This window comes from Leguminivora glycinivorella, chromosome 13 (assembly GCF_023078275.1).
Source record: "Leguminivora glycinivorella isolate SPB_JAAS2020 chromosome 13, LegGlyc_1.1, whole genome shotgun sequence".
Lineage (NCBI taxonomy): Eukaryota > Metazoa > Arthropoda > Insecta > Lepidoptera > Tortricidae > Leguminivora > Leguminivora glycinivorella.
In genome coordinates, this window is record NC_062983.1 from 17,422,205 (window position 1) to 17,449,049 (window position 26,845).

Below are 26,845 nucleotides of genomic sequence, written 5' to 3' on the forward strand. Positions count from 1 at the left end.
ACATTACGATACAAGTGCGTAAAAAAGGAAGTTCGAAACGAGTGGCGATAATTTAAAACATGACCGAAGGGAGTGTTTTAAATCGACACGAGTTACGAATTTCCTTTTCGCACGTGCATCATACGACGTTTTTCAGTACAGATGACACTCCGAAGTTTTGACCTGTCATGTAATGAACCACATCTCGCACTAGTGCGTATAAAAAACACCATCTGTACTGAAAAATATGTTTCTTATTTTTACAAAATAACACCAATGAATAAAAGACGCAAAGCCAATGACAGGATCACACTTACATTTATATTTAGATACAATACAGATTCATACATTCAAGTATTAGGTACTCAAACGAAAATTCCCAATGACTGAATGAATATTCCCGAAGAATAACCAAAATTTATTTTCCCAAAAGATCAACAAATTTAACAACCGACTAAATTATGGAGCACCTCACAATAAATGGCCTGACGGCAAAAATCGTAAACTTTCCGTTTTCCTTTCATTCGAGCGGACATTGTACAACATAATCGAAGAATAAATTTTTTGTTACTGTTGCTAACCTTTCTCAGAACTTTTATTCTCGGGACGAGGGTCAACCGCTTCAGGAGAGATTAAAAAACATTATTTACCCGTGTATGGTTTTCAAAGTTTTATATTTCTGACAGGGGACTGTTGGACCCTTTTACATGTACGCTGACACAGAACGATCAAATTAGGATAGAACTTTGTGTAATTTAATAGAAGGCTGATTTTAATAATTTGTTTTGTAGGATAGCTTAGCCTAGCTTTTGCCTGCAACTTAGAATTGGTGTAAACTTTTAGATAAATAGCATCTAGAGATAGAACACTTTTGAACTGCAAAGTACATTTTACTTTACATTAAAAAAAGCTAATTTTCGGGAAAATGATGCAATAAAAAATACTTTGATTTTAAATAAATAAATTATCAATGAATGATAAACGCCAGGCAAGGCTTATCAAAATTTGATAAGCCTAAATGCACCGCAAATAAAGAGAACAAAGTTACAAAACATATTTTATCAAATGGTTTGTTTGAAACATATCTAAACGATTTTAGAATTGTTTTTTCCGTTCTACATATGTATTTATACATAATTCGTATTAGATTTACATACTACATGGAATTGCATTTATCATTTTGTTCTTCTTAGCAATTCGCCCGTTGTGACATAGAGTGGAATCGATCATATCGAATCATAAGTTTGACGTGTCTGTCTGTCTGTGTATGTTTGTCTGTGGCATCGGCTCCCGAACGGATGACCCAATTTTGATTTAGTTTTTCTTGTTTGAAAGCTGAGTTAATCGGGAATGTTCTTAGCCGTGTTTCATGAAAATCGGTCTACAATGTCGCAGTCGGGGGGTCTTCTCAAAATTTTAATTTTTTGTTAACAACTTACGCTAAAATTGGGGGGACCCAAATTCTTGAAATGCCCATATTATTCTACTATCAGTCCTATCGTACTATCATCAGTAAAGTTAAAACGAAATAAAAATACAACAAAACTTTTGTTTCAGATACGCGCAGCGGTATCGCACAAATGGTTTCAGTGGACTGTGCTGTGAAGTGATAACTAATGATGTAAGATAGAACTATGTGTTCGGTGAAGTGGCTCCGGCTGCTAGTGATGCTGGCGGCTTGCTGGGCACAGGAGGGGGAGTGGAGCGAGGATGCCGAAGACTTGGGTGAGTTATTTTGATCTTTTCAACAATACAATGAAAATATTTTTAGGATAGGTGTGTCATATCATAAATTAAATATAACAAGATCATACCATCCCATACATTAAAATGCGACCGCCTAAGACCGCGCTTACACTCCACCACACATAGATGGCGCCACAAAAAAATGTCTTGTAGCTTTCGATTATACTTGTAGATGGCGTTAAGTGTCACTTTTGACATAGATTTACGGCTCGGAATTGACACTTAATGCCAATCTACAAATAATCGGTGGCAATAAGGCATTTTTTGTGGCGCCATCTATGTGTGGTGGAGTGTAAGCGCGGTCTTAGGCGGTCGCATTTTAGTGTATGGGATGGTATGATCTTGTTATATTTAATTTATGGTCATATAGATCTGCGGGCCTGCACAGTTGGCCTGTGTTAACAATGATCAGTGTTTAATATTAAGAGTACGTTTTCCACTAATCGTCAGTAGTCCATGGGCCAGCTGGTCCAATTTTGCCAAACGGTATAATTTGGGGGTACTAAGTTTCCTTTTTACAGCAGTTAGGTAGGCTTATAAGGATGTTAAAAAACCATGATTGCCATCTCAAAATGGTAGCTAAACAAAATGGCCGCCAATCCAAGATGGCGGATATTGAGTTTTAAAAAATCGACCATAACTCCAAAAGTATTGGTCCGATTTCATTTTTCTTTTTTTTAAACGAAAGGTCTTTTTCTGTACTTAAATACTTGTCATATTCTATGTTTCGCTAAATTCAACCATTAGTTAGTAATTAACGAAAAATGTAAAAAAAAAATTTTTTTTCTAAGACTTTCTGTCAAAAATCATGTTTCTACAAAATACCTTGCATATTCTAATAAATATTTAAATGCAGAAAAATAGTTCCATTAATCACCTTTAATTTGATGTATAAAAGATACAGATTTAATTAACAAAACCACATAGAGGCTTAATTTTAATTATGTCTTCGTTGAAATTCACCATTGTGCATACAGTACTAAAAGCTACAGGTTGGAGTGCATAGAGTACAGTTAGGCTGCATACAGTACTAAAAGATGTTGTAGAGTACAAATATGCTGTTTTTAGTTTATTTTAGCAATTGTACAATTATAATAATAGTATTGAACATGATAGTATCCATGAGTTTGTGGGTATTCGATAGTACCTACTATGATAAAATTTGTTTAGATACCATATGTGCAACACACCTCAATAATGAAAATTAAGTATTTAAGTGTACTAGGTATATGACGAACATGTGTCGAGACTGTCAAGATAGAACCATTAACCTTTTGACCGCCACGGACGGCCACGGTGGTCACCGGAAATTCTTGCCAAGGACGCCAAATGCAATGAAATTGGGACTCCGTAATGCCTAATTCCGCTCATATATTCGCGAATTCTCAATGCAATTCTGTTTCGATTGTGTTTGGGAGACGGAATACTCCGTCATCATCTTGCGTTTAAGGGTTAAGATCGTATTCCGGATTGAAAATCGTTCCGCATTCAAGGAATCTCAGATTTGAAAAAAAAACCTACGCACGAGCGGGTTAGTGAAGAGCACCCCCAGAATTCGGGAAATCTTTAGAAATGTTCTTTAGTACAGCATTAATAGATATTCCTTACCTATATTTTACCGATTACTAAACAACGAAGCCGTGAAATACCGGATGGACAAACATTGAGACATTTATCACCGCTTAAAGTAGAGCCAAATATTATTAACATGTATTGTTGGTCATTACCGAACGAAAAATGTTAGACGTTAATAACAGACGTTTTAATTACCTATTCACGTGAGTTGAATTTTCATAACAGGTGTACCAAAATGCGAATGTTTCTATGCAACCTGCTATTGAATCAGAAGAAAAGTTTGCACCCGTATCGACGAATCTCAATTATTAGAGAGGAACTCCGGGGTTATGCAATTTGGCCGTTTTTAAACAGGAAGGCATTTATAAAAGCCTCAATAGGGATGATAGATTTATAAATGTATGCCTCAATTATCTTCGATATGCGGATAACATCGTCATCTTCAAAGAAGCACAGTCATGTTCCCCGTCAGATGCTGGAGGAACTGTATGCCGTCGGTGAGTGTTGGGTTAAAGTAGTTAAACATTATGTACAAATTGAAAGTTACGGCAAGGACAGGCTTTTTTTTAACTTCTGATTAGCAGAAACGTCTGCACTCGATGCCGTTAGGCTTAGAATAAATTTAAAAGTGGAAAACACAGGACAGGCTTATCCAAAGCTCCATATATCAACCTTTATAACAAGTAACAGAGGACAAGTTATCCGGAACAACCAATAAAGCTTGGGTTAAGGAATCCCATAAACGACTAACAGAGGTAAGTCATAATAACAAAATCATCCTTCAATGGACCAAAGGACACAGTGGATCTCGAGGTGATGATGTGGTCTACGAGCTGGCCAGGCAGCTGGGGTCGGCTGCCGATTCTCCTGATGCCCCTCAACAAGGTATGCTCAATAGCAAACTACACACAGCACACTTGACTGGCAAAACCAGATCAAATGCTGATTTCAAACAAGCCAAGCCTAGCATCAATGGAAAACTCACAAAGACGCTGCTTCAACTAGGGAAAGTCCGCATGAGAATGGTAACCAATGTCAGAACAGGTCGAAGACTATTTAACAAACATATTTTCATAACAGATGCTATGAACATTCCCCTGTGACGAGGGTGCTTCTCACCTGGTGATGGAGTGAGTGGCTCCATACAGGAAAAACATCTCGGATCCCCGAGAGACCTCTCCAAAGTTCTCCTACTCAACATTAAAGGTCAAATAGGATTTCTCGAGGAGATAAGCGGGCAGGACTAGCTAAATCCCCCACATCACGCAAAATAGGCACAAAACGTCGAGTTGTGGCGAACCATAACATAATACAGAGACTTGGGTCGGCCTCGCTGCCGGCGGAGATCACACGGAGGACTTGGATGCCTTTTGTAGGCTAAAGGACGTATTAAGGGCCAGAATACCAGTCACTGAAGACCAACATGTTTGATCAGTGTGTAACTGGGTACTTCCCACCGTGACATAAGCTTGCGAGACGTGGACACTAACAATGTACTAAATGAAGAGGCTAAAAGTTGCACATAGAGCACAACACGTTCGGTATGTCTTTCTACGATGGAAGCGAAACGAGATGATGCTGATGCCGCGACGGGTCAGAGTTATAGAGATCGGATTGCTACTCTAAAATGGGCTTCGGCCGGGCCAGGGCACGCAAGTCGTGATTGGAGGTGGAATATGCGTGTATTATTTTGGAAGCATAGCCCAGAAACAAGACCTGCCATAAAAGTTCGAAAAATTAGGAGAAAATTAATCTGTTACCTGTGATTGTCTTGAAGGCTTGATATTGGTGATATTGGCTTTATAATCTACATTAGAAGGTTTATTCGGTAGGTACCTATATCACGTTGTTTATTAGTAGTCGGATACTTCATAGATATGCCTTATTAATGCATTACCTATAAATATTTTATATTTTTCTTTTGGGGTGTGTTCTTCACCTTTTGTATGCAAGGATTATTTTAACTAAATATAAGTTTTCTCGAACACGGATCAGAGATCGCTTAACCTTTTAAACGCCAAATTGTGAAAAAGAATATGTCGTGCCCCGGGCACCAGACAGACGTGAATCGCGATTATTTGACCAAAATTAGGCGTTAAGAAGGCCCGCATGGGTCTCAAATGTAATTGGCAAAACTGATGGCCATGGTTAGCGTCCTTAGGAAGCATTTCCAGCGACGGCCATATCCGACCATGGTGGTCAAAAGGTTAGTGTGATGATGATAAGATAGGAACTTAACAATGTCTAGTTTATTTATTTTGTATTATCTCGGTTGGTTGGCGCTGCATAACTAAAGAAATTTTATTCATATAATCAAATATCTAAAACTGTACTTTACGTCCTATGAGTCCTATGACGTAGGTATTTTATTATATTCTTAAAGCTAATGGATTTCGGATACTATCATGTTCAGTTCTTTTCTTAATAAAATTGTAAGTACAATTGCAGAAATATCATATAAATATATATAATCAAGTCTTTATTAGTGTTCTTTACATATCCCGCACCTTTTTTGGTCTTCTCTGTTTGGCCTAAAGGTTGACTGGTAGAGAATGCAATGTAGCATAAGGTCCGCCTTTTGTAACTGTATATTTTTACTGTGCAATAAAGTTTAAATAAATAAATAAATAAACTAAAAACAGCTTATTAGCTAGTAATCTACAACTTCGACCTGAAACTTTTAGTACTGTATGCACAACGGTGAATTTCAACGAAGACATAACTAAAATTAAGCCTCTATGTGTTTTTGTAAATTAAGTCTATATCTTTTATACATCAAATTAAAGGTGATTATAGGCACTATTTTTTTGCATTTAAATATTTATTAAAATATGCTAGATATTTTGTAGAAACATGATTTTTGACAAAAAGTCTTAGAAAAAAAGATATTTTTTTTACATTTTTCGTTAATTACTAACTAATGGTTGAATTAATCGAAACAACAAATATGACAAGTATTTGAGTACATAAAAAGAGCTTTCGTTTAAAAAAAAGAAAATTGAAATCGGACCAATACTTCTGGCGTTATGGTCGATTTATTAAAACTCAATATCCGCCATCTTGGATTGGCGGCCATTTTGTTTAGCTACCATTTTGTGACGGCAATCATGGTTTTTTAACATCCTTATAAGCCTACCTAACTGCTGTAAAAAGGAAACTTAGTACCCCCAAATTATACCGACTTCTTCACTGGCCCATGGACTATAAGTAGCAAAAGTATGAACTCGCAAAAAGACCTGTGGCAATGAGTAAAAATGCCAGACACTCTTATAGCATATATATTGGCCTTAACATTTTTAGTTCTCGCGTTTTGTCACATCCTTCTCCATTGAAACTTTGCTGGGATTTCAGTATTTCGTACTCACGTCCAGTGCGACATAGACGAAATGTCGGTTAAAGAGTTAATTATTAACAACGTGACAAACCTGAGCCAAAATTCCTCGATAACTTACGATGAAGTCTGCTCAGCTTTAAAATATCAAGTTTTAAGCAGATGGAACTGAGAATCTGTATGGATTTCCACACAAGAATGCCTAAAAATTGTTTTTGTTTTTATCTTGTTTTTTTTTTGTCATTTAGCAATATATAAAAAAGTTGATAGGGTAGATGCAGATGGGCTAAAATTAACCTGATTGCAATCGGTACCTCAATAACAAAACGTGATTTTTCTTACAATTCGTTAATCGCATGCGATGAACGCTGAGTTGATCGCATAAAGCAACCGCACGCTTTAATGTTATGGACACGCAACGGAAGCGATGTGATTCATCATTCTTTAATGACGTAGATACCTATAATACAAAATAAAACTAAGTACATTACCTACTTAATAAACTAATATTAAACAGAAGTTGAATAGACAAAAAATACATCTCTGGACAAGATTTAATAGTATTTTATGCAACTGGCGTTTAGTGAGGTCAAAAAAGACGAGTGGCGTGAGTAACAATTTGAGGCGAAGCCGAAAATTGTTAATAAAGACGCCACGAGTATTTTTTGACTGAATTAACCACCGTTGCATACAATACTTTTTCTACGAGCATGCACTTACTTTTTAATAGTTTTCTAGAATAACTTTCGTGAAATTCGCACTATTTCCTGTATTTTGACGCGTCGGCCTTCCCTCTGTTCCTGCCTCACCTTGGCACTCGCACTCCCCGCGCCGCCGCCGCCGCCAGCCCCCGGCGCCCCGCGCACCCTCGCTATATCCCTTAAAGGCTTCCTAACAATGCTTTAAGAGCTATATCGTATGCGTGCGTGGGCATATTTTATGTAGGGTTTTAACGATCTATGCATGACACTGTAAATGACGAATAACAACACGGGAGTAGAAAAAGGTAATAAAAATAGTAGTGCTCGACAGTTCCCCAGTAGATTCCACATTCAATATTAAGTCATTGTCGATAAATGTGACAGAAGGCTGACATCTATTGGGTTTTAGAGTGTGGTTTTGCCTTTCATCAGTTACAGTAAAGTAACAGGCGCGTCTAACACAATTGTACAATGAAAAAAGTTCAATACTTTTTGGCCAAGGTTATAATAAAACCCAGAACATTATTCAGAAAACCGAACCAATTATTACATAATGAACACATGTTGTCGTATGCCTTTTATGTTACATCAAAGTATTTTCGGGAAGTAACAATACCCACGAGTAATTTCGTTCCAAATAAAAGCCATAAAGCAAATTCTGTTTGAAGTGCGCGACTTGATGGGATGATGGTTGTCGAGTTGTTAAAATTATTCCGTATTTATGGAGAATGTTTGAAATATACAATATCTACATGTGTACTGTGTATAAGCTTTATTATACATAAAAGAAACAAAAGAAACATAGTTACAGAGTTAATAGTAAACAATGAAGGCTAACCTATCCCTTAATGGGATCTCTTGCAGTTAACCTTCATTCCGTGATGTCGTGGCGAATGCCGGGATAATGGAAAGGAGATGATAATATTCCAGCATTTAAAGTAGGTGTAGCAGGTCTATAGAAACTTTAAAATATAAGAAAAATAAATTAAGTGCTGAAACAAAAACAAAATTAATCTCATTATTTCGTACCAAAAATATCAAAAGAGGCCAATAAATGTGTATGAAACATAAATATATGTACAACATCACGACTAAATTTTTACACGTGTAATACATCTAAACACAGATATTTGCTTGTAATGTAAACAAATAAACAAAAACGAAGGATATAAAAATATACGTTACACTCCCGTTTCTATGAATTGAATATTATTGCGTATAATTTAATGCCACATATTAATTGACACTCAATCATGAGCAGTTTCCAATTACATTTAAAATTCATTCATCACGTCCAATAACCGGGTGTCGAGAGCTTTTTCGGTTCTCTGCTCTTTGATTAGATTCTGTACTGAACAAACCCATCCATCGCCCGACCACAAAAGGTCGGCGAAGCCACGCTGGACACTCGCTTCCCATTCGTTCCGCTGTCCAGAAATTTTTGCAATAAAATTAATCGTTCCAATAAAATTGGAGCCGAATAGACCCGCCCATGCATGAACACTTTTTAATTGGGCCGCTCTTTTTGCTCCTTTCACAGCCATCCAAACGAGAAATCGAACTTAGGAAGCTCTTCCCACGTAAGTATTCCGAATCAGCCTTCCTTTGTTCCCGCTGCTCCAATCGACGAAGTTTCTAGAAAGTTATTGTAGATAATTAGTTACGTACGGGTCAAGCAAGTTCAGCAGAATAGCGAACGATTTATGAGCCAAAGGCGCAGCCGGACGCCAATTTAATAATCGCTGCTTCCAATCAAAAGTGAGCAATTGGCCGGGTGTAAACGTGGCCCCGGGCGGATTGCATAAAAATCAGTGAAAAAACATGGAATAACGAGCCGAACAAACGAAAATATATTTCCCCATTTTCATTTTCGACAAGCAATCGGGTTTAATGGGTTGAGCGCGATTCCCACTTGAGTTTGTTCCATTTTGTTTCATTTGATCGCTTCGACGATTCATTGCGAGGTGTGGCATCGAACGGCGGTGTAATAAAAATGTTTTGGTTATTTCACCTATGAATAATGGCTCAATCCAGTCGTAACTTTCTGGGTATATGTTGTGAACTTTTATGATGAACGCAAATTATTGCCTAACCTCTATATTCTTTAGAAGGTGCAATGCTATCATCTGTATGGTTGCCAAATGCCAGTGAGGGATATTGTGAAACCTTAAACTGTAAAACGTTATCCCAGATAAAGTTATCTACTATAACTACGTGTATTTTCATTTAGGTAATCTGTCATTTACAAAATATTACATAAAAACCGGCCACGCTCAGTGTAGGGTTCCGTAGTTTTCCGTATTTTTCTCAAAAACTACTGAACCTATCAAGTTCAAAACAATTTTCCTAGAAAGTATTTATAACGTTCTACTTTTGTGATTTTTTCATATTTTTTAAACATACGGTTCAAAAGTTAGAGGGGGGGGGACGAACTTTTTTTCCCTTTAGGAGCGATTATTTCCGAAAATACTAATATTATCAAAAAACCATCTTAGTAAACCCTTATTCATTTTTAAATACCTATCCAACGATATATCACACGTTGGGGTTGGAGTGAAAAAAAATATCAACCCCCACTTTACATGTAGGGGGGGTACCCTAATAAAACATTTTTTTCCATTTTTTATTTTTGCACTTTGTCGGCGTGATTGAAATACATATTGGTACTAAATTTCAGCTTTCTAGTGCTAACGGTTACTGAGATTATCCGCGGACGGACGGACGGACGGACGGACGGACGGACGGACAGACGGACGGACAGACAGACATGGCGAAACTATAAGGGTTCCTAGTTGACTACGGAAGCCTAAAAAAGACGTGTAGTAAAAAATATTACAAAGTACATTTTAAACCATTGGATATAAATTTACTACGCCGTAAAAGTTTCCAAAACTCACTAAAACACAGTTAACGAACTAAAATATCTTTATGAAAGCCAATTACAAACTTTTTTTATGCTGAAGTTTTACAAATAAATTACAAATTAAGCACCTTGAAAGCGACACAAAAGACATTAGTGATTGAAGGACGTATTAAAGTAACTTGCCTATATCAAAGAGGATCGAGTATTATAGAGAGTTACTGTCAAAGTAAAATATTAGACCAGGAAAAATAGCTTGACCTGGACATAATTCGATAACCGTAATTTTCTTTTTCTGTCGTATAAAGTATCATTAGTGATAGTTAAAATACAAATTATTAATCAAATTAGGGTTCTGATTCAATTTAAAAAAAAATAAAAACGAACTTTGAATATTTTTTGATTTTATAACTAAAGTATTAAATGTAATCCGGAAAAAGTGCTTGTATTATGTTGTGACACCTGCATTTCATATAAAAACATCTAATTTTTATAAATAATTCATACAGAACTATCATTTATAAAGAAGGTTTAGTAAGTTACACATTTTCAGGCGTATTTCACTAGAAAATATTGTTAACCGTAATCCTGCAATTTATTATGAATATAATATTACGTGTGTTGATAAATTATTAAAACTTATACCAATACTTTTGGCGCTTGTTCAAAATCTTAAATATTGATAATTTTAGGAAAGGAAAAATACCTAACTAAATTGAAAGATGGTAAATTTTGCCGTTAATATATTCTTAGTACTATACGAAATCAATTAAACAACAAATATGTAAGATTCATTACTTAATTGATATTTTTCTTACTTGCGCTTTAATATGAACGTTATTACCTGCAGAATAAGGTCGTGCACAGAGTAGGTATAGCTAGTATAGTAGTAGCGGGAACGGGCGGCGAGTCGTCAACACGTGTTTCATATCAAGGGCGCCGCGTTTTCAAAACGCTTCGATAACAAATATTTCACCGTCCAGTATAAGAGAGCTCCCTTATTACAAGTGACAAAAGTCATACAAATCAATTAGTCCGATAGGTCACGTTAAACTGGTCAAGTCGTTAGCTCAATAATAGTACCTATCGAGCTTGACGAGATGCTTGGATCACAACAACGTAATATGTATGAAAGCTTGCGGCGCTTAAGACTGTATTCTTTCGAGTCGTGTGTAACGTATTTTGGCGAGGCAAATTTGAAGCACAGTGCGTGTCTGTCTCACTCACTCTTACGGTAAACCTAATGAACTGTTTCACTTTCAGAGGATTTTTGAAGTAATTTGGGTAATATGACATTGTCGCGGTGAGGTCTTTCCGGTACAAATTTATCGGTGGATCTTTTCGGATTTGTGGATGATGAGCCGATGCGATGTCGCTTCATTTTGAAGTGTCGACTCTCGCGAGGGAGTTCTTAGAGGACCGCGAGGAGCGCGTGTGACTGTTGAGTTTTTGAATGATTTGAAGTTTGTGAATGATTTTATTTTGTGTGTATTTGTGTGGGCATGAGGTGTTTGTGTTGCGAGAGTCAAATCAATAATATGAGTGGTACAAATTTTATTAGGGGGCCTCATGTGTGAGAAACTCAACACTCGAATGCTGCGTAACAATGCGAGCCGAAATCGCCTAATCGGAAGTGTCCGACTTGGTATCGACTAATCTATACACGTTGTAACATGAGAAACCAGAAATCAAAACCTGGTTTCTGGTATCTAGTACCCGGTAACCGGTAACCGGTAACCGGTAACCGGTATCCTGTATCCGGTAACCGGTAACCGGTATCCGGTAACCGGTATCCGGTAACCGGTATCCGGTAACCGGTATCCGGTAACCGGTATCCGGTAACCGGTATCCGGTAACCGGTATCCGGTAACCGGTATCCGGTATCCGGTAACCGGTATCCGGTAACCGGTATCCGGTAACCGGTGTCCGGTAACCGGTAACCGGTGACGGGTCTCCGGTATTCGGTGACCGGTAACCGGTAACCAGTAACCAATGACCGTTAACCGGTATCCGGTAAACGGTGACCGGTAACCGGTAGACGGTAACCGGTATCCGGTAAACGGTAGACAGTAACCGGTAACCAGCATCCGATATACGGTATCCGATATCCGGTTTCCCGTGTTCGGTTTCCCGTTTCTGGTTTGGTTTTGGTTTTAGTTTTAGTTCTGTTAGTTTAAACAAAAACAAAACTGAAAACGAAAACGGAAACCGAAACGGGAATGGAAACGAAAACCGAAATCGAAACCGAAACCGACACCGAAACCTACACCAAAACCGACACCGAAACCAAGACCAAAACCGAAACCGAAAAAAATATTTAAGTTCCTAGAAGTAAAGAGTGACAGAGATAGCACTATAATCATTTAAGTTCCTGGTAGTAAAGAGTGACAGAGATAGCACTCATGTTAGTCAAACTCGTGGTATGTGCACTTCCCGTACACAGTAAAGAGTGACAGAGATAGCACTATAATCATTTAAGTTCCTGGTAGTAAAGAGTGACAGAGATAGCACTGTAATAATAAAATTTATGTTCCTGGTAGTAAAGAGTGACAGAGATAGCACTATCATAATTAAAGTTCCTGGTAGTAAAGAGTGATAGAGATAGCACTCATGTTAGTCAAACTCGTGGTATGTGCACTTCCGCACACAGTAAAGAGTGACAGAGATAGCACTATAATAATTTAAGGTCCTGGTAGTAAAGAGTGACAGAGATAGCACTATAACAATTTAAGTTCCTGATAGTAAAGAGTGACAGAGAATAGAGATAGTACTATAATAATTTAAGTTCCTGGTAGTAAAGAGTGACAGAGATAGCATTTTTGTTATTTAAATTTCTGTTAGTAAAGAGTGACAGAGATAGCACTATTGTTATTTAAATTTCTGTTAGTAAAGACGTAAAGAGTGACAGAGATATCACTCACGTTGGTCAAAGACGTGGTTTATGGACTACTATTTGGACCCCCAATGCCACGCTTTTTTAATCCTTTAACATGGATTGTCACATTTAGTATGACGTAATATATGAATGACGCCTAAAGATTGAGAGAGACAGCAATATTGTTCTTCAAATTCGTGGTAGTGAGAACAGGGTGCGTAGCCGAATGGCACAAACGCTCACGAAACGAAACGCTAGTAGATATCTATCTCTATCGCTCTTGCGTATTGGCGCGACAGAGCCAGACTGCGTTTCGTTTTCGTTTCGCGTCGGAGAAATGGCATTCGGCTACGGGGCCTGAACAGAGACAGCACTATGTATCGCGCGGCCGCCGACTACGCAAGTCGCCGCGTAATTATAATAACCGTTCGGCTCCTTTTTAGATCGTGTACAGTCAACAACACAGCTGGCAAGACAAAGTGCCAAAAATATGTATAGAGTATTTTATTTCCTGTACAAGTGTTGGTACTTGGTACATTAAGGTATGTGTATACATATATTTGGCACTTTATCTGTATTCACAGCTGAGTTGCTGACTGTACCAATAACGATCAACTATGAACTTTTGTGGTTTGTTTTAAATAGTTCTATGCAGATATAGATTAGAATACCTATTCTATCGGTACTTTTTGTATAGGTTATTATAATAACTGGACAAAATAATTATAATCAGTGCCGGCGCACTCCGCGATCACGATTCTTTCGCCGAGCTACAAGGCCTTGATATATAGGATGTATTATTTTATCAGCAACAAAAATATGTGATGATATTGAATTAAGGCAAAACAAGACATATAAACGCTCTCCATTATTTCCTCCCTGGTTTATGAAGCTAGAACAATGATTTTTAACACATACGAAATTCGTACACTGTAATAAAGTGATGATACTATAAATATACTCGACATTCAAAGTCGATAATCTAGTGACGTGAGAAGTTATTGATATAACAGAATTTTGCACAAAATAGGCTCACCCTTTGATGTTGAAAATGCCGCCACTCTATAAAACAAACAGACCGCACACGAGCAGCCGACATTAAATTCTATTGCACGGCGCGAAGGTCGAAAGCCGCGCCCGCACCTGGGCGTAGGTAGCGAGATCGGGTGCACGTGCGCTTACCTTTGAAATCGCCGACACACAGGTGTCGCCGTTCGCCCTCTCTTTTCATTTATGTTTCTGTTTCAATCGGTTAGCCGTTTGCCGGCCGGCAATAAAGGTTGTTTTTTTAACCGACTTCAAAAAAAGTAGGAGGTTCTCAATTCGACTGAATGTTTTTTAGGGTTCCGTAGTCAACTAGGAATCCTTATAGTTTCCCCCTGTCTGTCTGTCTGTCCGTCCGTCCGCGGATAATCTCAGTAACCGTAAGCACTAGAAAGCTGAAATTTGGTACCAATGTATCAATCACGCCAACAAAGTGCAAAAATAAAAAATGGAAAAAATGTTTTATTAGGGTACCCCCCCTACATGTAAAGTGGGGGCTGATTTTTTTTTATCATTCCAACCCCAACGTATGATATATTGTTGGATAGGTATTTAAAAAAAACCGGCCAAGAGCGTGACGGGCCACGCTCAGTGTAGGGTTCCGTAGTTGTCCGTATTTTTCTCAAAAATTACGGAACCTATCAAGTTCAAAACAATTTTCCTAGAAAGTCTTTATAAAGTTCTACTTTTGTGATTTTTTTCATATTTTTTAAACATATGGTTCAAAAGTTAGAGGGGGGGGGGACGCACTTTTTTTTTCCTTTAGGAGCGATTATTTCCGAAAATATTAATATTATCAAAAAATGATCTTAGTAAACCCTTATTCATTTTTAAATACCTATCCAACAATATATCACACGTTGGGGTTGGAATGAAAAAAAATATCAGCCCCCACTTTACATGTAGGGGGGGTACCCTAATAAAACATTTTTTTCCATTTTTTATTTTTGCACTTTGTCGGCGTGATTGATATACATATTGGTACCAAATTTCAGCTTTCTAGTGCTAACGGTTACTGAGATTATCCGCGGACGGACGGACGGACGGACGGACGGACGGACGGACGGACGGACGACGGACGGACGGACGGACAGACAGACATGGCGAAACTATAAGGGTTCCTAGTTGACTACGGAACCCTAAAAATGAATAAGGGTTTACTTTTACTAAGATCGTTTTTAGGGTTCCGTAGTCAACTAGGAACCCTTATAGTTTCGCCATGTCTGTCTGTCCGTCCGTCCGTCCGTCCGTCCGTCCGTCCGTCCGTCCGCGGATAATCTCAGTAACCGTTAGCACTAGAAAGCTGAAATTTAGTACCAATATGTATATCAATCACGCCCACAAAGTGCAAAAATAAAAAATGGAAAAAAATGTTTTATTAGGGTACCCCCTACATGTAAAGTGGGGGCTGATATTTTTTTTCATTCTAACCCCAACATGTGATATATTGTTGGATAGGTATTTAAAAATGAATAAGGGTTTACTGAGATCGTTTTTTGATAATATTAATATTTTCGGAAATAATCGCTCCTAAAGAAAAAAAAAGTGCGTCCCCCCCCTCTAACTTTTGAACCATATGTTTAAAAAATATGAAAAAAATCACAAAAGTAGAACTTTATAAAGACTTTCTAGGAAAATTGTTTTGAACTTGATAGGTTCAGTAGTTTTTGAGAAAAATACTGAAAACTACGGAACCCTACACTGAGCGTGGCCCGACACGCTCTTGGCCGGTTTTTGATCATATTAATATTTTCGGAAATAATCGCTCCTAAAGGAAAAAAAAGTGCGTCCCCCCCCCCTCTATATTTTGAACCTTATGTTTAAAAAAATATGAAAAAAGATCAAAAAAGTAGAACTTTATAAAGACTTTCTAGGAAAATTGTTTTGAGAAAAATACGATAAACTACGGAACCCTACACTGAGCGTGGACCGACACGCTCTTGGCCGGTTTTTTTGTTACTCGATATCTCCGAGAATCGTGGACCGATTTTCAAATTATTTTTTTAATCGAACGGGTATAACCCCGAGATGGTCCTATTGGCACCAAGTCCCAGGCGGCGCGGCGCGCGCCACGCCGCCGCCACGCCGCCTGGGGCGCGTCTTACGTCCTTCCTATACAAAATGTACTGAGGAGACGATTTTTGAATTACACTCAGGTGGTGTGGCGCGGACGTCCGTCCGCGCCCCGAGACACGCGACGCTCTGGTGTGGCCGGTACCTTACGTCCCTAACCTATTAACCGATCCGCCGCGGTGACGCGGCCGGTGCGCGGCGCGCTCTCCCAGGCCCGCGCCCCGCGCGCTCCCCCGCCCCGCGACAGCCGCTCTACGACAACTTTGCACCCTTTTAAATTACTGACATTTACAGTTTCTTAAGCGCGACCTTCACAGTATTAATTTTGATAAAATCATGATTATAGTACACAAAAACCTGGTCTTAAGCAAAAAAATCTCAGTTACAATTTATACCTACTGAGAAATTCATGTTTATTTAAGCGTTAAAAATATATGTTTAAGATCGGTGTTAAATGTCTATATATACTTAATACAATGCAAATTGATATATATATCATGGTCACCATTTTTACCTACCTAGATATTCACATTAAATGAAAACGGTAAAAAAAGTACACAATCAGATTTATTTTCTGTGTAATATCGCTAATAACTGATCGCATCTGAGTGCACCACAAAGTTAATCTAACAAAGTTTTCGGTTAACTATTTTGCTGTTAGCGAAAAGTGGGATAATGTACTTTATCTCATGATTTTTATAAGATATGAATACGATCGTCTTTTTTTTTATCTATGTACATAATTACTATTTGATGCTTAATAATAATACCCAATAAAATATCAAAAAGGACGAGTTATTGAATTATGTCCAGGGTACCTTACTTTTACTCCACTATATGTAATCACAGTGCATAGACTGCCATCTCTAATAATTCTAATCTATATTATATTTCTAATTAGTTTCTATAATTTTTCGATGAAAATACATTATCAAAAATCTTCAATATTCAGTCGCATTTATAAAATCTCATCAAGACATAAAGCTGAACAGGTAACTTCATTTCCGCAAAAGCGTATTCACCTATAAAGAAAATAAAATTGAATACATCAGCCAGTGAGTGAACGATCTGGAATAATCATGTGCGCAGCTGTTTCTCTACTTACTAACTGCGAGTAGTGCGGGTTTTGTCCGCCACAATGCGACGGCAGCAGTAGCGATAGTTTTAACAAGAAACTGAACATACATCATCATCATCATTTCAGCCATTAATCGCCCACTGCTGAGCATAGGCCTCCCTTCGTGTACGCCACTTATCCCGGTCCTGGGCTAATCTCATACAGAAGTGTCCCGCAGTTTTTCGAATGTCGTCCACCCAACGAGCCAACGGATGCCAGGCGCTTCTTACATCCGATTGCGGCCACCATTCGGTCAACATTTTGGTACATACAATGTTTGCTTTTAACCTTTATTTGATTCAAAATTTCACAAGCATATTGCCTTTATTTGGAAAATTTCTGTTCGGGTCGAATCTTGCGAGTTACATTAGAGGAAGGGTGATAAATTTAACTGTCTAACTATCTAACTGATTTGATGAGGACGGCATACGTGGCATAAGAGATTTTTAGATGTACTTTGACATTTAGAGAGTCTATACATCTCTTATTAATTATAGTAGCTTTGTACTTAAGTTGAATTAATATTAAGTATTTATTGTAATTGTTGAAGTGAAAAGTGCCCCTGTGGCTTAGCTGCTGTTTTTTTTTTTTATATAAAATAAGTACAGACCTAGGTAATATGTTCGTATAACAAGCATTTCTTGGATTTCGTAAGTTCACGTTTAGTAAGGATAAACTTACCAAACATCTAAAAATCACAAAATCCTACCACACTGCGCCTCCCACACTGCGGGGTAGGTCAGGCTCGACGTGTCTCCACAATAATTTTATTAATATTACCCCCAGAAGCCTGTCACGCCCGGAGCCGCCGCTCATATATCTCGGGAACGGGAAAAAATATGATATATCGAGAGGACGAGCGACGTAAGAGCTTTCCTTGGCTTCTCTTGACGGGGCTTCGTCTTTTAGTGTTCTTAAAACCTTGCGAGTTGCTTTGGTAAGTGAAAACGTGGTTATATGGTCGGAAAGTAAGTTGGAGTGTTAAATGATTTGCAATTAGTTACATTTTTATTGACCGGGACGTGTTTGGACGCGGGATCCTCTCTCGAATTGGGCTATACCAGCCCCTTTAGCACAACTTGCCTTGTCACGCGCGAGTCCATACATCAAGCGCGACTTCAAGTATGGAATCGCGCGCGACAAGGTAAGTTGTGCTAGAGGGGCAGCCACGAACACAAGTGTCGTTCCGATTCTGTGTAAATTATTTCTCTTATTATTATATCGATCGGGATAGTTAAAACAGGCCGTGATCAACACTTTGACGGAGATTACCCGTGATCATGATGTATATGCAACTGCGTCGAAATATCGGGAGCTCGACAAAAATCAAAAAGGTAATCAGGCTCACGGTCGGACAAGCTTGGGCATAATATATATGGGTTAACAGGTCTTTAAGTGTTCTTAAAACCTTGCAAGTTGCCTTAGTAAGTGAAAACGTTGGTAGCAATGTTTGGTTTCATGGTCGTAAAGTGGCTTAAGGGAACTAGGAACTCTTATCTGCTTTAGTGGAACACTAACGTTTAATCATCCTTGTATTAGGTACCTATCTGTAGTTTTAATCAGTATCTATGGTTTTCAAAGTGATTATTTCGTAAATTATTAATAGGTTTAGCTTACCTGTTAAGCGTAGCATGTAGTGAAACCTTGCCTGTGAAAGGTTCGAATCTCGGCATGGACATATATTTTTGTGATGTTGAATATAATTATATTTGTCCCTGACTCATGTGTGTTTTCTACATAGGTATTTATATTATTATACAATACATATCGTTGTCTGAGTACCCACCTCACAAACTATTAAACACTCAAACAACTAAATTCTCTTTAAAAAAAATAAAGCTAACCATAAAAGAATTACCATTTAATACCGAATCTCCATGACTATCAAATATGTAGAGTAGAAAATTTGGCGGCGGCATGCTATCATGAGAATGCGAGGAAACTGTCGAGTATATTACGAAGCTGATGGTTTTTATTAGCCTGCTCAAAAGGGGCTGGGAGGATTTTGCGTAGGAAGGCATTTTTAGACCGCTTTAGGATGGGTTATGAAGCTTGTAGATCTTCGCTTAGTTTTAGGAATAAGTTGTATTTGACTACGATGTTATGTAGAAAAAGGGTGTAGGTACTTAGGTAGTTAATTTAGGAAAGAAAGAACTCGGAGACTGTACAAAAAAATATTGTAAGTTAATAGGTAACTTTATATCTTAAATAGGCCCTTGAAGACCAAGGAGGTAACAAGGATCCTGGTGACATTTTCTCGCTGTATCGTAATACGTTGTGCAAGGAAGTCGCCAGCTCTTCGGTCACCGGTTAACTTCAACTAGATGTTTCGCCATTTTTGCAAAAAAACTTGTGTGCGCTGGGTCCCCATGGACCTACAGTTTCAACAACAAAAGGTACAAAATGACTATCAAGACACCTGTATTTATTACGTTTCAAAATTTCGGCACTTTCCGCCGCTGCGCCCGCTTTTACGTTAGTCCGACGGTGGTGGGATGGTGCCAGGGTATCTAAGCAGGTAGCCCACACTAACATTCGTCTCATACGCCAAGGGACCAAGGACAGTCCATCAGGCCTTTTGCCATCATCTTTGAAACTCTATCGACACAGGATAAACAAAAATATAACTCCAGTTTTGAAAATTTTACCCATGTCTTTCAACTGATATTTGCTCATATTATTAATGATATATCAGTGTCGCCATGTAAACGACTGTCAACCAAAGCTGTGGCTACATTTTGATAACACAGGAACACGATATCATTTAAACTTGGTGTGCTATTTCGATGCGATTAGGTCAACCCCTTTTAACTGAACCGTCCTAGAAAATTACTAAAACAAGTCTAGACTAGTTAACACAAATTCCCAGCCGAAACTCTCAAAAAGCCAGAGAGACATAACTTTAAATTAGGTAACCAAGTTAATTCGAAGTGTAGGTATGATAACATTACACGAAAAGCACGAAATCCGTTTTAAGTGAAAGCGTTTCGACTGTAACTTTTGTTAATTACGAAGTTTAAGTATGCTCAGGGGTTGCATGTCATAAATAACATTTTTCATACCTTCACACTGTGCAAATAAAATAATTTTGTGCAAGTATTTCCCTTACTCAAAACACAGTCCACGATCACAAACATCTTTACAAACTAAAAATTCGTAAATAAGTATCATACGTACGTACGTCATATATAGACGACCGGTCTGGCCTAATGGTTAGTGACCCTGCCTGCTAAGCCGCGGTCCCGGGTTCGAATCCCGGTAAGGGCATTTATTTGTGTGATAAGCACTGACAGTTTCTGAGTCATGGATGTTTTCTATGTAAACAAGTATTTGTATATTATATACTTATATCGTTGCCTGAGTGCCCACAACACGAGCCTTCTTGAGCTTACCGTGGGACTCAGTGAATCTGTGTAAGATCGTCCTATAATATTTATTATGTGTTATTTATATATGACCTTCTCGGACTTATATTCATCAGGATATGTTTCTAAACCAAATCAGAGAAATATTGAAAAAAATCCAGGTGAGAAGTATACCCAAAACTGATTAGCTTTTATAATTATAAGGTATATGAGAACCTTTATGAAAGTGAGTGCAGTCAGGATCGTAGAAAATGAAAATTCATTATCTCTGCCTACCTCTCTAGGAATCAGGTGAGACTGGGGTGAGTGTATGTTTTTGTAGCCCAAAGTTTCGTTTTAGATTTTTGTCGAGCTCCCGATATTGCGACGCAGTTATTATGCATTAAGATCACGGGTAATTGAAGATGGTGTGGCTGACACTGATTTTTTTATGGAATAGGAGGCAAACGAGCAGACAGGTCGCCTGATGGTAAGCGATCACTGCCGCCCATGGACACCCGAAACACCAGAAGTAACAAGATGATGGGTACTCGTAGAAGTGTGTGTCACTATGTCGTAACTTTGTAAAAATATTAGGAGCTCGACAGAAATCAAAAAAGTATTCACCGTCGGCCTTCTGGGCACGTTGCCAGTGGACAGCGATTTGGGGCAAATCTTTTATTTATCTTATACTTTTAAACGAGCAATTCTTGTATATTTATTTATTTATACCGACGATCTCGGAAACCGCTCTAACGATTTCGCTGAAATTTGTACGTGGAGGTTTTCGGGGGTGAAAAATCGATCTAGCGTAGCCTTAGATCCCGGAAAACGCGAATTTTCGAGTTTTCATGAGTTTTTCTTTCGCGTTAGTAAACGTAAAATATGTTCGTTAATTTCGCCGCGCGCGCATCGATTCCGCTTAGCTCAGTCGTACGAGGTCGGTCTAATGTACGCAGATAGATCGTAGGTGTCAGGGTTTCGAATCCCGGCCAGAAATTAAGTTTTTGTTTTTTGACTTTTTTTTTTGTTTTTGTATTTATAGGAGTTTTTTTTATCTAAAGACGTGATATATTAAAATAGAACCGAGCAAAGCTCGGTCGCCCAGATATTAGTTCATTTATAAGTTTAGATTTTAGTTTTAGTTTGTAGTTTTATTTAAGGACCTATTTTATTGTTTTTATGTCTTTCCCATCACGGAACAATGGTGTTCCGGACCTTTGGGAGGCGTGCGCGGGGCCGAAGCCAACGCGTAGAGGCCTTTTCGACACTTTAATGAAATGTAAGGGGTACACCGAGCGGATGTTGCCCTTGCCCGTATCATGGGACACACGCAGAGGCAACACCCGCCAGGGTGTAAGGACTATTTGAGAGTTAATGGAATCTAAAATGAACTGGTCTATTTTGATGAAAGTGATGGACTAAATACTGGGCTATGGATAAAAAACCGGACGCCTGCCTAATAAAACGGTATCCAATTTTATTTCCGGCAGACGGTGACTCGTCCCCACAAGATGGGCCCCCACAAAAAGCGACATCCAAGATGGCTCAAGGGCAACACCGGTGTGAGAACTCAAGGGTGTCGAGAGGTGTACACCGCTTTCTGCCCAGTGGCCGTTAAGCCACTGTACCAACTCGCGTCTTATGCAAATTTTCACTTCCACCCCTGGGGCATGTAGCCCTAACGACCCCACTCTGGACGGCCAGCCAAGGCAAGCCAGAGGTAGAGAGTCCTGTCCCACCCACCCGCCTTACGGGTAACAGAACTCCCCAGGAGCACTCGGGTACGTGGGGTCGCTGTTCCCCAACAGCTCGCCACAAGCTGCCCTGCGTTATTGTTTTTATTATTATGTACTTACTGTTACATGAATAAAATTCACCGTCTATATCCCGCTCAATATAAATCTAATAAAAACTAACCGCAATCACTCAAAACATGATCTTAATGAAACATGGTCTTAGTAACATGCATACATATTTTTGACAAGTTAGCTCGTAAATATGTTTATGACGACCGTACTCGAGGGAAAATAAGAAATAATGTGGTTCTCGTGATTTACTGCCCCCGGCTATTAAATATGCCATGACCAAGTTGCCGCTAGCTTATGACGTCATACTTTATTTTTACCTTGATAACAACTATGTTACTGGTCAATTCACGAACGCTAGTGTGGAAGGAATAAAATTAGAGATAACAGCGATTGTGTTAGAACTTTGTTTTAGGTTTACTTTAAGTGTAAGAAATTAAACTGCAGTACTGCTGTTTTGACACGGATATTATTCGTATGTTGGGTCAATCCGCGGCAAGAGTATCATAAGTCATGCTTTTATGGCATCTTCCATTAATTCACTATTCAAGTTCAAGTAATAATCTATCTCTAAATAAGTGTTACTTTCCCGATATATGCATAGATCCTTTCATTTGCAGCTGCAGTTCAAATAAATGCTCAGTGAAATCGTAACTCACGTTACTTTTACGTGGATTGACCATGTTACCTTCTTTGGGCTATTTCATCTCAGACATAGACATTGACACGTGATAATGACAATTCTGTGCCTATTTCTGGGTTGATATTTGTTACTCAGTGTCAATATTGCCTTCTTGAACAGTCAATGAACGGCGAAGTGTCAATGTTGGGCGACAATTGTCACACATTTTGAAATAGACCACTAATCGCATCGCGGTTCTAACGCCGTGGCTTGCGTGGGCGACGGTCGCGCGATGGTCGCGCGACGGCGATGCGACGCATACGAAATCAAACCTTATCGATATGGAAGTATGAGACGCGACGGCGACGGTCGCGCGACCGTCGCCCACGCAAGACACGGCGTAAGAACTGGTATTCTAGACAAATGTTATAGGGGATGCTTATTTACTAACTGCAATAATTTAGTAAGTGAATATTTGGGGCATAGTGAGCCACTTTTATAGTAACACTTTTATAGTAAAACTCTTTTCCCCTCACTAGCTCGGAAACACGTGTTTTGTCCTTTAATACCAGCGGGTAAAAACGCATTTTATCCACTAAATAAAGTCAAATTAACTGCTTTAAAATTGATAAAAGTAGGTGAATATACAGTGAAACCTGGATAAGTGAGACTTCAAGGGACGACGAAATTTATCTCACTTAAAGAGGTATTCCACTTATTCAGGGTCTCAGTTAGACAGGCATAATAAAATGTTTGTCTCATTTACAGAGGGTATCACTAATAGAGGCCAGAATAGAGGGTATGCCAGTTATAGAGGTGATAAATAAGGTGTTTTGCATATAGTTATTATTAGTTGCATACTACTTAAAAGAAAAGGTAAATAAGCCTTGTATTTAAATAAAATATAAGACTCTAACGTCATTGTGTCTTAAAACTTTTATAGGTATATTATGAAAGTATTTTCTTTTAATATTTTTATGTAAATTATCGAGATTTTAGTTTTAATTACTGTAAATAACCAAGAAAACCCTTAAACTCATCTGGACACAAAAAGGATCAATCGCGTAATTTAAAGATAGGCTAAGAATTATTAAAAATATGGAAGTAGATTTTCAATGAAGTCCAAGTTACAGAGGTCATAGATTGACTGTGTCTCAGATAAAGAGGTAAATTTTTATAAAATTCTTAACAAACAATGAAGTTCATATACATTTCAAATATTATAGTCTCAGTAACAGAGGTAAAATACACACTCTGTCTCACTAATAGAGGGAAATGTGACTATAGTTAAAATCGGAAAGGCTAATCTCACTTATAGAGGTCTGTTTTGTCTCACTAATAGAGGTAAATCGGTGCGAAAGTATCGGGACCACACCTTGGGTCCCAACTAAAGAGGTTTCTCACTTATCCAGGTCCCACTTAACCAGGTTTCACTGTAGTAATAAAGATGATTTACCACCTGTGGAACTACTGGAAACAATGATAAACGCATTTTTTGCGTTGTAGTTTCCTCGCTATAGTGAGAGGAAAAGTTTTGTGTTACACTCGGGTGCAAATATATTTTACTTCTCGTGTGTTAAAAAACTCGGCGTTAAAATACAACTTTGCCCCCTTGTAGTTATAACAAATAACCATTCCTAGAAAGCTCAGTAAACCAAAATGAGATTGTCACGATCTTGAAGTTGGTTGCAAAATATAATGGTACTCATTGCATATTACTAAATAAATTCCCTATATAACATGAAAACCATAAAAAAATGACAACTAAAATGCAATCTGTATTCATAATGCAACCTATTAATACGAAAACTGTGAACAAAAGCAAAACACGCCAACACGGCGTTAACTAACGGGTCAAAAGAATTCCTAAACCATTTATTTGACAATAATGAAAATAATAAAAAAGTAAACACTATTCCGTGGATGACAAAAACGCTCCGAAATTGTCTAGGAAAATAGAAAATTTGTGCATAGAGCGTTTGGAATTTCGTCGACGAAATGTAGTGAGATGAACGTGAGGTTGTGTTGGATCGACCCAACTACACTACCGTCTCATTCCTAAAGGTCTTAAGTCACTGGAACTTGTAAGGAACATAAGCTTCTTTTTCATAAAAAGGTAGTACGGGTCGTCATTAGGCGGGTCACATAACCAAGAGCCACACATGTCGTGTCGCGCTCCCACCACTCACGACCACGTTCGACACCACGCGTTATACTTTAGTGCCCCGCGACACGGCACACGACCATTATACGCAAACCCCCAATCTATTATGATTTATATTTCCGATACATTATGCGTGACATTTACCGACGAAACTCGACTTGTCTGAACAGCTTTATTGTGAAATTATTCTAAGTCAAACATAGGGTTGCTAGGTCGAGATTTGGCGGGATTCTCCCGATTTTTCACATGTCCTCCCTACTCCCGATAAAATGAAGAAAATAACGCAAAAGTAAAAAAAAACTTGCAAATATATAGCGTTGCTGCTGCGTCACTTGGAAAATACAAAATAACTGTTAAATGTACGGGATCTTTAACATCTACAAGTACCTAAGTAAGTAGGTAACTAAATAAAGTTTGTCATTATCAATTTTAACTTAAAGTAGATCTTGACAATCTTGAGGTATCGAGTTGAAAAAAAAAAACTACAATTTGATATTATTTTAAGCTTTTGAGTCCTAGCTAACAATTTACCTTTTGTCCCGACATTGCGACCATTCAATCTAGCCTACACTGAAGCTAAATAATCTAAATAGGTTTCCACAAACTTCTGTTTAGACGGCATTAGGAGTGGCTTTTCCTGAATTTTAGGTCATTTAGACGGCGTTTGTCCTTCCAGGCCCCGTAGCCGAATGGCATTTCTACGACGCGAAACGAAAACGAAACGCCGCGAAAGGTAGTCTGGCTCTGTCGCGCCAACACGCAAGAGCGATAGAGATAGATATGTACGAGCGTTTCGTTTCGTGAGCGTTTGTGCCATTCGGCTACGCGCCCTGGGGCCCATTTCTCGAAAGGTACAAGCCTTGTATTACAAGTGTGTTTCCATGACAACCCATACGATTTGACAGTTCGCGTACTTGTAATACAAGGTGTCGACGTATGTCACTTCGGCTAGGCTGGCAACCCTAGTTAAACGGGGCGGTGACATCGAATAAAGGAGCGGGCTGATTTGGAATTTCATTTCTTCCCTCTTATCTTAATGCGGCGCGGCGTTGTGTCGCGTTAGGTGGGATTTCTGTTTTCCTTTTATTTTTATTGAAGGTTTCACAAAGCTGAATCGAGGTATCTAACTTAACGTGTAAGCTTTAACTACACACAAGAACAATGCACATATATGGGTCACATAAAAGTGCTACCTACATATTATGAGCTTGCACTATTTTGCCCATCTTGGACTACGCTGACACTTGCTATGTAGACATCACTGAAGAACAGTTAAACAAACTTGAACGACTCCAAAACGTTTGCATTCGATTTATATTTGGGTTGCGCAAATTTGACCATATTTCTAGTTTTCGAGCACAGCTCAAGTGGTTACCTATTCGTCTCCGACGCAATACTCATATTCTGTCCCTCTTGTATGCCACTTTGTTTCACCCTAATACTCATTGTTATCTCAAATCCCGTTTTAAGTTTCTTTCTTCCCTTAGATGTGCGCAAAATCTGCTGCTTGTCCCACCTCCTTCCACTTCAAAATTCTACACCATCTCTTTCAGTTTTCGCGTGGTTCGACTGTGGAATAATCTACCCATTAATATTAGACGTGCAA

The 26,845-nt window shown here is 38.5% G+C and overlaps 1 protein-coding gene across 1 annotated transcript in view; it reads left to right on the forward strand.

Moving 5' to 3' along the window:
* The window catches only part of LOC125232375 (hemicentin-1-like), a 265,437-nt gene that overhangs the window by 31,103 nt on the left and 207,489 nt on the right, over positions 1 to 26,845 (forward strand). The window contains exon 2 of the mRNA XM_048138016.1: positions 1,537 to 1,704. Within this exon, the coding sequence (XP_047993973.1) occupies positions 1,614 to 1,704 (91 nt within the window). The 5' untranslated portion in view covers positions 1,537 to 1,613. The remainder of the gene's footprint in view (positions 1 to 1,536; positions 1,705 to 26,845) is intronic.